At 40.6% G+C, this 16,069-nt stretch overlaps 1 protein-coding gene across 1 annotated transcript in view; it reads left to right on the forward strand.

Moving 5' to 3' along the window:
- Positions 1-15,958, forward strand: part of tecta (tectorin alpha) — a 38,294-nt gene extending 22,336 nt beyond the window's left edge. Inside the window, exons 12-24 of the mRNA XM_088012644.1 lie at positions 2,821-3,478; positions 5,338-5,537; positions 5,956-6,336; positions 8,100-8,386; positions 8,568-8,848; positions 9,615-9,725; positions 9,796-10,001; positions 10,716-10,879; positions 11,338-11,586; positions 12,475-12,637; positions 12,725-12,809; positions 13,909-14,028; positions 15,384-15,958. Coding sequence (XP_087868770.1) covers positions 2,821-3,478; positions 5,338-5,537; positions 5,956-6,336; positions 8,100-8,386; positions 8,568-8,848; positions 9,615-9,725; positions 9,796-10,001; positions 10,716-10,879; positions 11,338-11,586; positions 12,475-12,637; positions 12,725-12,809; positions 13,909-14,028; positions 15,384-15,487 — 3,009 coding nt within the window. The 3' untranslated portion in view covers positions 15,488-15,958. The remainder of the gene's footprint in view (positions 1-2,820; positions 3,479-5,337; positions 5,538-5,955; positions 6,337-8,099; positions 8,387-8,567; positions 8,849-9,614; positions 9,726-9,795; positions 10,002-10,715; positions 10,880-11,337; positions 11,587-12,474; positions 12,638-12,724; positions 12,810-13,908; positions 14,029-15,383) is intronic.
- Positions 15,959-16,069: the final 111 nt, after the last annotated feature.

The raw sequence follows: 16,069 nt of genomic DNA on the forward strand, positions 1-16,069 counted from the left end.
AGATGTTTGGACGAAACTGCACAATCACACTAATAGGTCAAATAAGGTCACTAATGGGGCTCTAATGGGGCAGTTAGATGTCCAGAACCAAAGAAGCCTTTTGGATCAGAGGTGAAACGTTGCAAGAAACATGAGAAGTCCAATTCTCTTCTACTTAAGCACTTTGGCATGATTCCAAACACCGACCCAAACTGGTTTTAAAGGGACAAAGGTTCTGAAATGGCCTTCCCAGAGTCCTGAACTCGACTCTGTAAGGCACATGTGTCAAACTCAAGGCCCGCGGGCCACATGTGGCCCGCCATGTCATTTTATGTGGCCCCCCCAGCGTTTTATAGGTCCATGATTGACTTAAAATAGGTTTTGAGCACGAATTGACGACAAACTACATCTCCCATAATGCATTCCGATTGTTACCAGCCAACATTACGGCTTCTCGCCACTAGAGAGCAGCAGAGTCACCTTAAGCTGCTTATTGATTTTACCAGCGAATAAAACTGAGACTTCGACAAGCTAACATCAAAACGTCCAAGAAAAGAAAAATCGATTTACAAGTAAGACTGTGAATGAAGATGTGTGTGAGTTGGTGTCTGGGCGGCAGGTCGCGCTAGACTTTTTTTGTTATCCGTTATCTTGACCGACAACATTAAAAAAATCGGTCATGTACTATTTTTATCCGTGAAATTATAATCATATTAACATCGGCTATTTAGCCGCATTTTATGCGGTTTAGTTAATATTCACCGTGAATCCTGATCCCATCACAAATTAAGCAGATAAATGCATCTACATTTTTCTCCGTAGTGACAAAAAAACCACTGACTGAGGCCCCAATAACTTTTAATAAATTAAATTAAGCGACTTCACTTAAATTAACATCACTTCACCCGCTGGGGTCTGAACGCACTTCCTCCTGGTTCCCATCTGCAGAAAAATCTGCGCTAATTCATCAGTCAGTTGGATCTGTCTGATCCAAACAGATCAACTGAACTGAGTGTTTTACCCTGCGGGGTCCGGTGTGCGCTTTAAGGATTTTTTTTTTTTTTTCGCTTCTCCCAAACGGACATATGTTACGTCTGCAGCTCCTCCAGAGCGCCGCTCTCCTGGGTAACGTGAACCCAGAAGGCTCCATTTGTTAAATCCGCTGGATGAGTTACTTCCAGCGGATTTTAATTCTTCGCAGTGGCGTAGCGTAACTGCCTCCGCAGTGGTTGAGCAGCGCACTGCGCATGTTACAATCTAATTAACCTTTGCATCGTCATTTATTTCCTCAAGATAAACTGCCGGCTCCTCAAATGGATTAACACAACGTTTCATTCTCTTTAGTTTTCTCTGGTCTGTAATGGAGACTTGAATTTAACGTGCCATTTCAAACAAAGGTTTTGAATGCGCTTCCTAACCAGAAGCTCCAAAGAGTTAACAATATGAGGTGTTCAATTTATTTTTAACATTGTATTTTCATACATTTTATGCTAGGGTTGCCCAAGTCTAGTTTTCCAGAGCTACTATCTGCAACTTTAGATGTGTTCCTTCTCTAACACACCTGGATCATTTACTCATTATAAGCCTCTACAGAACTGAGTTGCTGCTAATGAGGGAAGTCAACCTTTTGCCTGGGGTGTGTTTTAGCAGGGATGCATCTAAAAGTTGCAGTCTGAAGGACTGCAGCTGGGCACTCCTGATTTGTACCGTCAATGTGGCCCTTTGAGGGTGGCCAATATGCTGAAGTGGCCCTCGGTGAAATTGAGTTTGACACCCCTGCTGTAAGGGATTTTTGGATGATGCTTAAACACCTGGACTCATATTCAGAAGGAATACTGAGACTTAAGTAGCTACTAGCAATGGGATTTTAAGAAAAATATTTTTTATAAACTTTTACCTCAATAAGACAAAAGTAATTCATAAACATCTTAGGCCTTAAGAGAACTTTTTAATGTGACAAACTGATGGAGGAGTTGGAACTAACTCTCGTCTCGTTCATTTCTAATTTATAAATAATATAGGTACATTTCAACCATTACTCCATTACAATTTTGGAGTGCTGAACTCGAAGCCGTAGTTCATCATCACTTTGAGCGGTGCGTGCTCACCAAGATGGCGGTGTGCAGAAACTTTGCCACAATTGAAGAGTTCTCAGTTAACTCTAAATCTCTACTGCACTGCAAGTTTTCAGCTCACAATTTCTAGGAATCATCTTCTTTGAGCTGAAATTCAGTTTTTTTCCTGTCACACGATGTTATCTGTAGTATTTTACATAGATTCAACTAATAAAATCTCTGGTTAAGTAATCTTTGTAGAGATCTCATTTGAAATGTTTTCTTTGCTGACTTCATCTGAGAGCGCCTGTCAAACACCAGGTCATTAATGTTGACCTATTTTAACAGTTTTTTTCTGCTCTCTGAAGGTCGCAGTTGTTGCGTTTGAGAGGACGTGATATTTCTAATCAAGCTGATAGAATAACCAGGCAGTGTGGGTGAATTCCTCTTTGATTGGCTTAAGGAGGATCTAATTTCAATAGGCATCTTTTATCAGGCTGGATTGGGCTCAGACGAAACCCTGACCCTGAGCGACACTTGGACCGGGTTCACAAACCAACCAAAAGATCTGAGGACGCACCTCCACACATTAAGCTGCTGTTCACACACACCCACAGCGGTCTACCTCGATTTCTCCCAGCGTCTCTGTTGCTTATTGCTGTTTCTTGTAGAAGTCGGTCCATTCATCACCTGGGGTTCCCCACATACCTGTACAAACATGCAAGTCAGCGGGATTAGAAACTCTAACTTGGAAATGACTCGACTCAGTTGTACTGTCGTCACTCAGGTCAACAAGGAGCGCCTGTACCTTCCCTTGAAGCTGGGCCCGGGGAAGGTCAACATCACTTCCTTGGGGATGCTGCTTGTTCTGGAGACGGACTTCGGCCTGAAGGTGTCGTATGACTGGAACACGCTCCTCCTTTTGACTTTACCGAGGGACCTCTACAACGCCTCCTGCGGCCTCTGCCAGGGCATGCCCTTCTCCCCGCCCACGCTGAGCTCCACGGACTGGGCCATGACCTGGGCGGAGAGGGACACCTTCTGTCAGGTGGGCTGTGGCGACTCCTGCCCACGCTGCGGGCTCGGGGAGAAGAGCATGCCCAACAGCGCCCCCCTCATGGTGGCCGACTCCAGCATGATTAGCGACAACGAGGACGAGCCGAACGGAGTCGCCACCGGCATACGGTTCCACGTCGGGGACGGACTCTACGTGTTCGTGGAGCCGGAGGCCGTCAGGCTGTGTGGGCTGATTGTGGACCGGGGAGGCGCGTTTGCACGCTGTCACAGCAAGGTGGCGCCGGCGTTCTTTTATCAGAGCTGCCTGCAGGACACTTGTTTGGATCAAGGAGCTCAGGATACAATCTGTAACTGGCTCCAGATCTACGCCAGCACCTGCCAGACCCAGGGTGTGCCTTTAACCGGCTGGAGGAGTGACACGCCGTGTGGTGAGTGACCTCATCTACGTTTTAACCCAAACACTGATGTAGAGAAAAAGTAATCACCCCCTAAACACAGTGAGTGGGTGTCTGAGAACTGGTGAAGAGTCTTTAAAGGTGACCTATTATGCTTCCTTGAACAGGTTAGGATTGGTCTATGGGCTACAAAACCTGTTTATTGCATGTTTTTGTTTTTGCACAAAATCATTGTTAGAAAATGAGATTCTAAGAATGAGATGAGCTCAGTTCTGCCCAGTGAGCTCCTTTCAGAATGAGATATCTTAGGGCCTCTGATGCTTTAAATCCAAATTATCTGCTGCTAGCCACAGCCCCAAGTCAATGTTTAGACTTGCACATGAAAATGGCTACAAACAGATGCGCAACAATACAATCGTACATCTTTGAAAAGCAGAAGTAGAGCCTCCTGCACAACCAACAAGAATGCAGCAAGTGGTTTCTGAATGGTGAGTGAACAACAAAACATTTTTCTTTTTCAGCAGCCATTGCACAGGTTGCTAGGTGAGGGAGAGTAGCTCCGCTTGGGTTGCTAGGTAACGGCGCAGTGCCTGCTGATTTGTTACATTACAATCTGGATGTTTCATTTTCCATTCACTAAAAACACATGAACCCATTGCCAAAAACCAACTGGGTTTTTTAAGCACTTGGACTGTTTTAGAAGCAGTTGAGGTCCAGAAGGAAGAACAAAAATGTTCAAAATGTGAATTTTGCACATTTGGTCCTCTTTAATGTAGAATCCTGTGAATAAGTAATGAGTCTTTAACATCACCTTTGGGGAATTTTGTCCCACTCTTCTTTGCTGAATTGTTGTAATTAAATGACTTTGGAAAGTTTCAAAGCGTGAACAGCCTGTCTAGAATTCAGAATTCTTTGACTGGACCATCCTAAAACCTCAATGTATGCGTTTTGGAACCATTGAGTGGTTGACCTGCTAGTTTGTTTCGGATTGTTGTTGGACCCTGTCATGTAAGGTGAAGCAGCAAAGGATTATCATACTGCCACCACCATGTTTGACTACAGGTATGAAGTTCTGGTTCTGAACGGTGTGTTAGATTTACGCCACATGTAACATTTTCCCAGGAGTTTCTGTGATCATCAAGGTGTTTTTTGGATCCATGTGTTCTTCTGGGTCAGACGTGGTTATGGTCTTGAAACTCTACTATGGAGGCCATTTTGTCCCTTTCTTATTGTTGGATTATGACCTCTGAACTTAACTGAGTCAATAAGTTAAATCATTGTTTTCTGATGTTATTTTTTTCTGATATTCAAATTCTTTGATGACATGAAATGTCGATGTAACAAAATCCCTTTAAAACAATCAAAGCCTGAGCATCAGAGTCGGATGCTGCTCTAAAAACGGATGTTTACAGATGTGATGCTCATATATCTAAGAGATATTGTTATCTCTACTTTAAATAAAGTCTTTGCTGCTTTGTTTTATTAAAGGTAAAACAGACTACCATGAACACCATCATGTTGACCCTCCTGTAGATTAGTACAGGATGGCCACAGTTCACTAAATCAACAGAAAATGATTTAATGAACTAAATCTGTTAATTAGTTATAATTTAAAGCAAATAGTTTCATCATTTATTAAAACGTGCATATATTTAAATATTTTGTTAATAAACACTTATTTTATTAACAGTAATTCTGTAGTTTATTATGTATTTAAATATTTTGCACATCTGTGGGCGGAGACCTTCTGTGAAGGCTAAACCAATCAGATGTTGGGATCTACTTTATGAACCACAGTGACGATTTAAAAAATAATCACAAAAGATAATCATATTTACCATAAGCGCTTCTGTTCCCAGTTTGTAGAGTAACTTACTGGTTTCTGCTCCCAGTCCAGAGCTGTCCTCCCAACAGCCATTACTCCAGCTGCATGTCGGTGTGCCCGCCCCAGTGCGCCCCCGCCCGCGGCCAGCGGGACTGCAGCCAGGACTGCGTGGAGGGCTGCCAGTGCGACCTGGGCTACGTGCTCAACGGCAAGAGCTGCATCCTGTCGCAAAACTGCGGCTGCTACACCGACGGAAAATACTATGAGGTCAGTGTCCACTGGAATCGCTTTAGACGGGCCAGGATTTCTACAGGTTTCCCTCCAAGAAACCGTCCGGTGTGGTTCTAGTCAATAAGTGTTGGTGCTTTTTAAGCTTTTCTTTGGACTTTGGCTGCTGATTTTCACTCTTTGAACCGGAACATGATGCGCCATTCTTCAGTTTTTAAAATTTTTATTCAACCTCTTAAGCTTCTTTTTTGCCTTATTTTAAAGACGTAAGAAAACAAAAAAAAAAAATTGAGATTTGATAACAAATATGTATATATATTTTTTGGTCTGTATAGTCCAGTTGATGATTAATCGATTGTTAAATCAGTTGACAGTTAATTCAATAATTAGCTCTAGTCCACGGTGTAAAGAAATACTTTTTTCCGTGATGCTAACGTCTAAAATGTTTCGCCTTCAGCCCAAACAGCTGTTCTGGAACAACGACTGCACCAAGCGCTGCCAGTGCATCGGGCGGAACCTGATTCAGTGCGACCCGCGGCGCTGCAAGGCGGAGGAAGAGTGCACTCTGCGATTCGGGGTGCGGGGCTGCTTCGCGCGGCGGTCTCAGCACTGCGTGGCGTCGGGCGGCGGCGTCTTCAGGACCTTCGACGGGGCGTCGCTGCGTCTCCCGGCCTCCTGCTCCTTCGTCTTGTCCACAAACTGCCGCAAGCTGCCGGACCTCTCCTTCCAGCTCATCGCTAACTTCGATAAGTGGAGCACGCCCAACCTCACCACCATCTCTCATGTCTACCTCTACATTAACGAGGAGAACATCCTGATCTCTGGCAGCACCGTCAAGGTAAAACACACCTGTGGCTTCCTGTCTGCAAACTCAAAGTTCAAGAGTAAGACACAGACTTTTAAATACTTAAATAACTGTGAGCTTGTTTCAGTTTTCATTGGATTTGTTTAAAACTCATCAGTTTCTCTATAAGAACTCAGGAGGAGTGAATGTTATTGACACATTTATGCTTAATTTTTTCCCCTAATGAATTTTTCTGCTCGAATTGTGCAGGATGAATGTCATCATATGTGAACAATAGGGAAAGTAGAAAAAGCTTTTCAAAGTTTTATTTTTCACTTCATTAAAACATGAAGTTTTAAAAAGGAGCGTAAACATTTTGATGTTTCTAGGCCTCAGTGAAGCCTGGACTTTTGAAAAGCCAACATTTAAAGGATGTTTCATTTTGTACAGGATACCTCAGTACGACCCATTCTGAGTACACAACAGTTCAAAAGGCTCTGATTTTATAACATTTAGTTTTCAAACAGTCATATTTAAATTTAGTCTTTTAAAGTGGGTTTAGTTCTTTAGTCCTCAACCTGTTGTAACTATCTAACCCTGAATAGCATTGAGCTGATACACAGAAAAGAGCTGTTAGTTTTCAGAAAGACTGAATTATAAGCAAAGCATTTTTGCATCACTTTTGGTTTTTTTCTGTTGATTTCTGTTGGTTCTGTTCTGGGAAACCTTTAACAACCGACCAGACAAGCAGATCCAGAGCTAATCTCCATTTACCTCCGTCTGTCCATTTTACCAGCTACCTCTTTGTAAACGGCCTGTTCGGGTCCAAGCCCTTCGTCTCTCACAGAGCTAGATGCTGAGCTTCTTCTTGCCTCTAATCCTGGTGTTTGTTAATCCTACTGAACCTTTAACTACAACATTTCACTGCACTGGCCTCAGATCTGTGAGCCTGTAGTTCGTGATTAGGTTTATATTCATGCAGCACATCACCTCAGATCAACACCAAACAGTTGATCTGAGGTGATGGAGGTTAGAAATCCAACCTAGAGCAAAGCTGGATTCTGCTGTTTGGACTGAACCAGAACGGTCCGGTTGTACCTGGAAGTCAGAATCTCTGAGCTCAGAGTCTGACTCAGAGAGTTTCTCATCACCCACTAACATTTATAAATCCAATATGGCCGCCATGCATCTACAAAGCAGCAACAGCTGCCATCATAATCTGCCTAGAGCTGCAAATGTAACATTACATAGAAATAATCGATTATGATTTTGGATAAATATCTAGGAATTTTTTGGTCATTTTTAAAGAACCACAGTTTTATTTCTGTTTTGCAGTTTTGAAATAAAAAATAAACAAAATATTTGCAGAAAGAGCACTAATATGTTTTCTTCTGTAGGATGTGGATGTTTGTGGGCAACTATGTTGCATATGACATATTTGTTTTCATACACATGAAAAATCATAGTTTCAACCTAATGAAGGAAAAATATAGAAGGAAAAATATAGATCTTAAAACACTTCTGGTACTTTTAGTGTCATCATTTTGTAGAAATTTAATGCAATTATTACTTGGGGGGGGGGGGAGAACTCAATTTTTTAATTATATCTACATTTAAACCATTAGTTGATTCTTTAGCCAGAGTTATTAAGAGCCAATGTGAAAGGTCTGAAGAGCTGCAGGTTGCAGACCCCTGGTCTAGAGGACCGCATAAAATGCTATGGCGGGCAAGATTTGGCCCCCAGACCTCGAGTTTGCCACTGTTGAACTCTGGCGACGTTCTGGTGCTTCTAACTAAAAACTGAACCGTCCCTCCAGGTGAACGGGACGCCCGTGTCCGTCCCGTTCCTGACCGGCCTGATGACGCGTCTGTCCACGTCCGAGGGCTTCATCGTCATCGACACGCCGCAGGACATTCAGGTTCGCTACAACCGCTTCAACACACTCAGCATCACCATGGGCCAGCGGCTCCAGAACAAGGTGTGCGGCCTGTGTGGAAACTTCAACGGAGACCCCAACGACGACTACATCACTTCCAGGGGCAAACCGGCCGTCAGCGCGCTGGAGCTGGCCCAGAGCTGGAAGACCAATGGCATGCAGAACAGGTAGAGATGGAAACCTTTCATATCAGAGGAGAAACCTTTTGTAGCAGAGCGGGTAACGATGGAAACCTTTTAAAAAGCAGAACAGGTTATGATGGAAACCTTTCATAGATTGTCCCAACAGTCTGTGCAGCTTCGCTTCCCTTCACCCTGAGTAACTCAGCCGACTGTTTTTGTGTCCCAGTTGTGACGAGACCCAGTACGTGGCTTTAGCCCAGTCCTGTGACAACACGGCCGTCCTGGCGCTGCAGGGCGAAGACGCCTGTCAGAAGCTGACGCAGCTGAAGGGCTTCTTCCAGCCGTGCCACGGCCTGCTGGACCCGCAGCCCTTCTACCAGTCCTGCTACCTGGACGGCTGCTACAACCACCGCAAGGCGCAGGTCTGCGGCTCCCTGGCGGCCTACGCTGAGGCCTGCCGCTCCCTGGGAACCCTGACCACCAAGTGGATCACCCAGGAGAACTGCTGTAAGAGCCCCGTCAGACAGCTGGTCCTGTCCACCAGGGGGCGCTGTTAGAAAAAGTTATGCAGTCAAAAATTACTAATGGGAATAATTTGGGTTATTTAGCCTGTCAGAGAAGAAAATGCAGGTTAATCCTTCAAAGTTATATTTTTACCATGTCATTCATTCATTTAAAAAAGTTTATTTCAAACTATATAATTAGTTAGCAAGCTAAATAATTAGCTCCAAGCTACTTGGTAAGCGAGCTCAATATTTAGCTCCAATGTAAATATTTAGTTTGACGTTAAATATTTAGCTTTAAACTAAATATTTGTTTTGACTAAATCTTTAGCTGCAAAGTAACTAAAGGTTTAGCTTGCTCATTTACAATTTGGTTAATAAGTTAAATGTTTAGCTCCAATCTAAGGCAAGTATTTAGCTCCACTTAGTATTAAACTAAATATTTAATTTGACACTAAATATTTATCTTTCTCGCTTCATGTTTAGTTAAAGCTAAATATCTAGTTTGGAGTTAAATATTGAAGTTGAAGTTGAATATTTAGTTTATCCACTAAGCATTTAGCTTGCTTATTAAATGTTTAGTTTGAAATTGTGACATTTAACATGGTAAAAACAAGAGGCCAAAGAACCCAATTTATTGATGTTAATTCTTGACTGTGTTGCAGTTTTTTTGCAAGTGATAAAACTGAACGGTGTGAAAACTTCCAGGTTGATTTCTGGTCTTTCTGTGTGAGTGCGACAGCTAACATTGTGTGCTCACCTGTCTTTAGCAGAATGGATCTACGACCCGTGTGCCGGAGAGATCTGCACAAACTTCACCTGCGAGTTGGAGAACGGAGGCGACCTGTGCGGCTGTCCGGAGCTGCCCACCAACCCTGCAGGTGAAGCTCCCGCCGCGTCACGGCGCCCACACCCACCAGACACGCCTGTGCTTCATCTGAATGTGTGCAGCAGGTGAGGATGACATCATCCAGGCGGAGGTGAACTGCAAGCACGCCCTGATGGAGGTCTCCATCTCCAAGTGCAAGCTCTTCCAGCTGGGCTTCGAACGCGAAGACGTGAGGATCAACGACGAGCGCTGCGCCGGCATCGAGGGCGAGGATTTCATCTCCTTCCACATCAACAACACCAAAGGCCACTGCGGCTCCATCGTCCAGGTGCTCACCTGTCAAATATCGCCTCGTTTACGGTCAAACCGGTGGATCGTTTGACTCAGAAAAAATATTGCAGTATCAAAAGATGACATCATATGACAGAGCCTGACCTGAGCAGCTCTGTCATTTTAAACACAGAAATAAAAATGAACAGAGTTTCTGACCACAAGCTCAGAAAACTGATGATCAGGTTCTTTTTAATATATATTTATTTGTAGATCATTTTTAAAAGGAAGATTTTCTGTTGTATTAAAACAAGAGTCTTGGTTTTGCACATAAAGTTTTAGTTGTTAAAGAAACATGAGCATCTTGTAAAACTAACGCTCTGTTGTTTTCATTTGTGTATTTAAGTATTTCTGTTAACTGATTTTTTGTTGGGTTTTTTGGCCAGTTTACATTCATACTTAAGTTTATTTTAAAAAATGATAAACTGAAATCTTACTCACTTGACTATTTTATATTTTCTTTCTTGCACTAAGTGTATTGTGTGATATTGTGTATTTATATGCATTTTTTTTCATTCTGATGATATAAAGTAAAAAAAAAGAACAGTTTTGAAGTTGCATATTAGTTTGGCCAAATAGAAAAAAAGCAGAACAAGTGGATTATCGTCTGTTTCTGGATCATTGTTTCTGTTTTTGTAAATCTCACTTGCTCCTCCTTTAACTGAATGTTTCTGGGCTGAAAGTGTTTATTTTCTTATTTTGTCCTCTGCAGTCCAACGGCACACACATCATGTACAAGAACACCGTCTGGATCGAGAGTGTCAACAACACCGGCAACGTCATCACCAGAGACAAAACCATCAACGTGGAGTTTTCCTGCGCCTACGAGCTGGACCTGAAGATCTCCCTGGAGACGGTCCTGAAGCCCATGCTCAGGTCTCATGCCTGCCGCAAAAATGAAACCTAAAATAATCCCCCAAATAATTCAGCTTTTATTCCAGCTTCATGACATCAGGCTTAGAAATACAGAAAGATACAAAGATTTACTGAGTGGGGAAGAAAAATCCCACATTTTCTGCAAAACAGCAATAATTTAAATCAAACTGAATTTAAATATTTAAAGTGCTTTATGGAAGGAGAAAGGGAAAAAAATTAGGAAATATATTAAAATGCTAAGAGCAAAATTTAGGCTTTGTGTTAAAAAATGCAAATTTAAAGCAAATAAAACCTGAGGGACTAAAGAAACAATCCAAAAAATTAATATTTGACCATTTTTAGTCTTGATTAGACGGAACCAGTAGATTCTGCATGACCCAGTAAAATTATTGCTATTATTTTTATTATTAACATTATTTTGGGACAGAAATGTCTGACGCTTTCTGCTCTCCCTCCAGCGTGATCAACCTCACCCTGCCGACCCAGGAGGGAAACTTCATCACCAAGATGGCGCTCTACAAGAACTCGTCGTACCGCCACCCGTACCGGGAGGGCGAAGTGGTGCTGAGCACGCGGGACATCCTGTTCGTGGGCGTGTTTGTGGAGGGGGCGGACGTCAACCAGCTCATCCTCATCGTCAACATGTGCTGGGCCACGCCGTCGCGCTACAGCAGCGACAGACTGCGCTACATCATCATAGAGAGAGGGTAGGACGCCTCAAAAAGCAGGTTCACTTAGTCAGCAGAAACCAAAACCCAACCTGACGGGTTGGATTTATTTTATTTTATTGTTTTTTGGAACAAGAAAATAATGCCGCCCCCTTCTGATGACGCCCTGTGCATCTGCCCATTTTTAAAATGACATTGTTCAGTTCTGTTAGATAAAAACAAGATGGAAATTAGTTAAAATATGTATTTATAATTCAGCTATTGCTGCCATGTTTTGTTGTTTTCAAGAGCTGAAACCAGAAGTTTCAAATATTAAATAAAAAGACTCACATTTATGTTTTTTTCTTGTCTGACCTGAAATCAGAATAAACTTTTTCTGTTTTAGGTCATTTACGATTTCCAATTCCAGAATAACGAGCAAGTCATTTTTTAAGCTGATTTTTATTACTTTGTGTTGAAATTAGACAAAGATAAGCAAAGTAAATGCCTAAGAATTTCATTTATTAAAGAAAATAAAAAGCTACCCAAACTTGTATGAAAAAGTAATCACACCCCCAACCTCAGAAAGTTTGGGAGCAGAAACCATCAAATGTTTCTGGTAATGAGCATTTAGCATCATTGACCTTTGACCCTTTCTGCTTTTGCTGAATTGGTTTAATTCAGTTTTCCAACAGGAACTGTCTGGTTAAGATCATTACACAGCATCATTATTCCATTTCAGGCTTTAACTAGGCCACCCAAAGCCATCATTTTGCTGATCTGAGTCTTTCAGAAGCATAAAAGAAGCCCTATTGTCTTCTCAAAAAGACAATAGTTTGTCTTTCTTACAAGACAAACCATTTCTAAAAACTTAGAATAAATCATTTCTGTTTATTTTACATATAAAACCTTTGGTTCGTAGAGGCTGATGTGTTTTTCCTCCTCCAGGTGTCCGAACACGAAGGACAACACCATCGGCATGGCGGAGAACGGCGTGTCCCTCACCTGCCGCTTCCACGTCACCGTCTTCAAGTTCATCGGCGACTACGACGAGGTGCACCTGCACTGCGACGTGTCGCTGTGCGACTCGGACACCAACGCCTGCAAAGTGGTGAGAGGCTCGAGAAAAGACGCTCGGCGCCAATCGGAGCGCGTTCCGCTTTCCGTTTTAGTAAAGCTGTGTGTCGTCTTGGTCCAGAACTGTCCACACAAGAGGAGGATGTACTCAGAGGACAGCGAGCACAAGGAGCACATCCTGTCAGTGGGACCCATCAGGAGGAGAGGTCAGAAAACCGTCCGCAGGCTCACATTGTTTCACCAAAACTAACTCTGAGATTAACCATAAACTCCTCTGGGTCTGGAGGACGACGAGTCCAAATCCAGCTGCTGGCTCTTTTTAATGAAAGAAATTATTTTAAAATTCATCAGAACCTTTTATTTTAAAAAGCTTTTACTGTTTATGTAAAAAACGTTAAAAAAAACAGCTGAACTTTAAAAAATAAATTAAAAAAAATATTTTTGAAAATTATTTTTAAAAAAAACTTTTTTCATGTTTTTTATTCAAAATTAAATGAACTTATTAAAATAGGTGATCTGTTTGTTCAGTAAAATTATTTTTAATGGTTTAAAATAAAACCTGCCAGACTTTTTTTCTTTTATTAAAATATTTTTTTTATTTAAAACATGTAAAAAAAATTACTTTTTTTTTCTTTTTTCATGAAAAAAATAAAAAAATTACAAATGATTTTAAAAACAGCTGAACTTTTATTTTTAAGGTAAAAAAATGAAAAAACTATTGACAACTGAACTTTTTTTCTTTATTATAGAAATAATTAAAGTAAAAGAAACATTAACTATTAAAAAACAATGGAACTTTTCTCTATAAATAAATAAAAATTACATTAGAAAAATTAAAATAAATAAAAAAAACACTGAATTTTTAAGGTGCATTCAGGTACAACTCGTACGCTGCATCCTCTTTGTATCAAAACAACTCCAAAGTGATGTAAACATCTTTTATTCTGACGCATCAAAGCATCTAAATAACAACCACAACCAGTTTCAGGTGGTTTCATTATTTAATTCATCCAGGCATTAAATGAAACCTGATCATCCTTAATTATTCACAATAATCAAATTAAATCTCCAGTCAGCTCTCTGTTTAAAGTTATAAAACAAACTAAAATTAATTCAACAAATGTTAAAAGAAATGGAAGAAACTTTTTCCAAATATCTCCAATAATCAATAAACTGGAAGAAAAACTTCACAAAATAAACCAATAAATGTTGAAAAAAAGTAAAACCTTGACGGTATTTGTTAAAAAGCAGCTTTTGTTTTGTCTTGGTTTTTATGTCGATGACATCACTTCCTGTTTCCTCCAGAGTCTGACTGGTGTGAGGAAGACAACGGTGGCTGTGAGCAGATCTGCACCAGTAAGGGAACTGGGCCAATCTGCAGCTGTGTGACTGGGATGCTGCAGCCTGATGGGAAAAGCTGCCGCAGTAAGAAAGACACGACAGTCTGCAAACATTTAGTCACTGAGTCTGATCTGAAATGTCCTAGTTAAAGATTGAAAATTAATTCCTTTAGTTCTTCAACAAGCTTCCACATTTATTATATTTACCTGGTTAAACTGTCGCTACAGCCTCAGTATTCACTTTAAACTGTTTTGCAGTGGGGTTCTATGAAGTAGTTGTCAGTAGTCAGTAACTTACCTGCAAATTCCCACTCAAACCAGTTGAACCAGTTCTCATCAGGCTGTTTTTTTTTGGCTCTTCCACATGTCCTTTTGTCTCCATTTTGTCTTTTTCACGTCACAGTGAAACATTTTTACTGTCTTCTGGTTGATTTCTGCACAAAAAGTGCAAAACAATAGAACTTTACAGTCTGATATCGCGTCACGTTTCAGATTGGTATGAAGGTTTTGAGTTTAGGTTGATAAACCTTTTCTGTGAAACATAACTTGAAATTATTTCCAGAAATGTTGCTGATTTTTTATTTATTTATTTATTGTGAAATATTCTTTAATAATGCAGCTTAGGAAGCAGCCAATCCAGAGGCAGCATTTACCTTAAACATGTAATACAAAAATGGGTCAGATTATTTTTCCAGCTTGATTGGAGGTTGATGCAGTTAAACTATATTTGTCACTTGTAGTTAAATTTCATAGTAAAGACGACAACAAACATCCAGTAACTTTTACTTTAGTAAATTTCATTAAATAAAGCCAAAGTTTCTGAAGAATGAGCGACTGACATCCTGTTGTAGAATAAAAACTAAATATTACAGGGAAAAAGACAAATCTACTGTATCTTATATTTCAGATCTTATTTATTTTTATTAAAATATGTAATTGTGTTACTTTTCCAGAAAAAACAAAAATATTTTTTAAAAGTTTCTGCTTTCCATGAATTGCTCACAGATATTTTTGGACAGGTTATTGTAATTGACACCTGCAGGACGCAGCGTTTCCACGGTAACAGGGTGGAAAAATAACGCTTTCCTGTGGGAAAACATCTCAGCAACGCAAATAATCTGCTCTGCAAACATTAATACATACATTTATTAGGCAATATAACATGGAAAAAAGCAAATAAAGTGTTTACTGAGAACATGCCATCTACTTTTTCTTGCATTTATGCTGCATTTTAAATGACTTTTTGTATATCTGTTGCCTCAAAAAAACAAATCTGAGCTTGTTTCACTCAGAGAATGGAGAAAACTTTACAGAAATTAAAGTTAAGCCATGGCTGAGTTCTGCGTGTTTGTTGAATGTGTGAAGGATAAAATCTCAATCTATGAATATCTGGGGATTATTTGCATATCTGACGGTTTTGTTCTGGTTTTGGTTCTGCAGCTCTGAGCTCGTCCAGTAAGGTCGCCCCTGCTCTTCCTCTGCTGAGCGCCAGCGCCGTAATCTCCATCATCCTCACCCACTTTAACTCCTTCATCGTCTCCTAACAGCCACAGCAGCCAAACACCAAACAGAAAAGACTTGAAGAGGAATTTGAATTTCTGAGTGCAGATGTGAAAATAGCTCATCGTAGAACGCTGTAAAGCTTCTGTTCTTTAGATTTATCAGGATTTCTAATTTAAAGTGTGTAGAGGTTGTTTTTTTTATGTTTTTGTAACGTTTCTGTTTTCCTTTTTACAGAAGTATTGTGTTATAAATAATCACCACCAGATGGCGCCAAAGAAGCAAATGTCTTCAAATCTAAACAGTGGAACATTTGAGGTGGATTAAATGTGAAAGTCAGGGAGAGATTGTGATTAAATTATTATAAACTACATTTCTGGGTGAAATAAAACATGATTGGATAGTTTCACAGTCAGAACTGTAAGAGTAAAATCTGAAACTGGCCTTTTAAGCGTTACCTCTGGCGTAACAACCGCATCTAAAATAAATACTCATTGAATTGAGTCACAGAATGACATTTTTGTGGCAATCTGTTTTTCATTTTATCATTTATTCATATAGTTTGTGAGAATTTTCTTGCAGCATCTCCAAGCTGAAGTTCTGTTGAACTGGGAAATTTTGACTTC

Source organism: Poecilia mexicana, unplaced genomic scaffold (assembly GCF_051168715.1).
Source record: "Poecilia mexicana isolate PSO_F unplaced genomic scaffold, ASM5116871v1 scaffold_14, whole genome shotgun sequence".
Taxonomy (NCBI): Eukaryota; Metazoa; Chordata; class Actinopteri; order Cyprinodontiformes; family Poeciliidae; genus Poecilia; species Poecilia mexicana.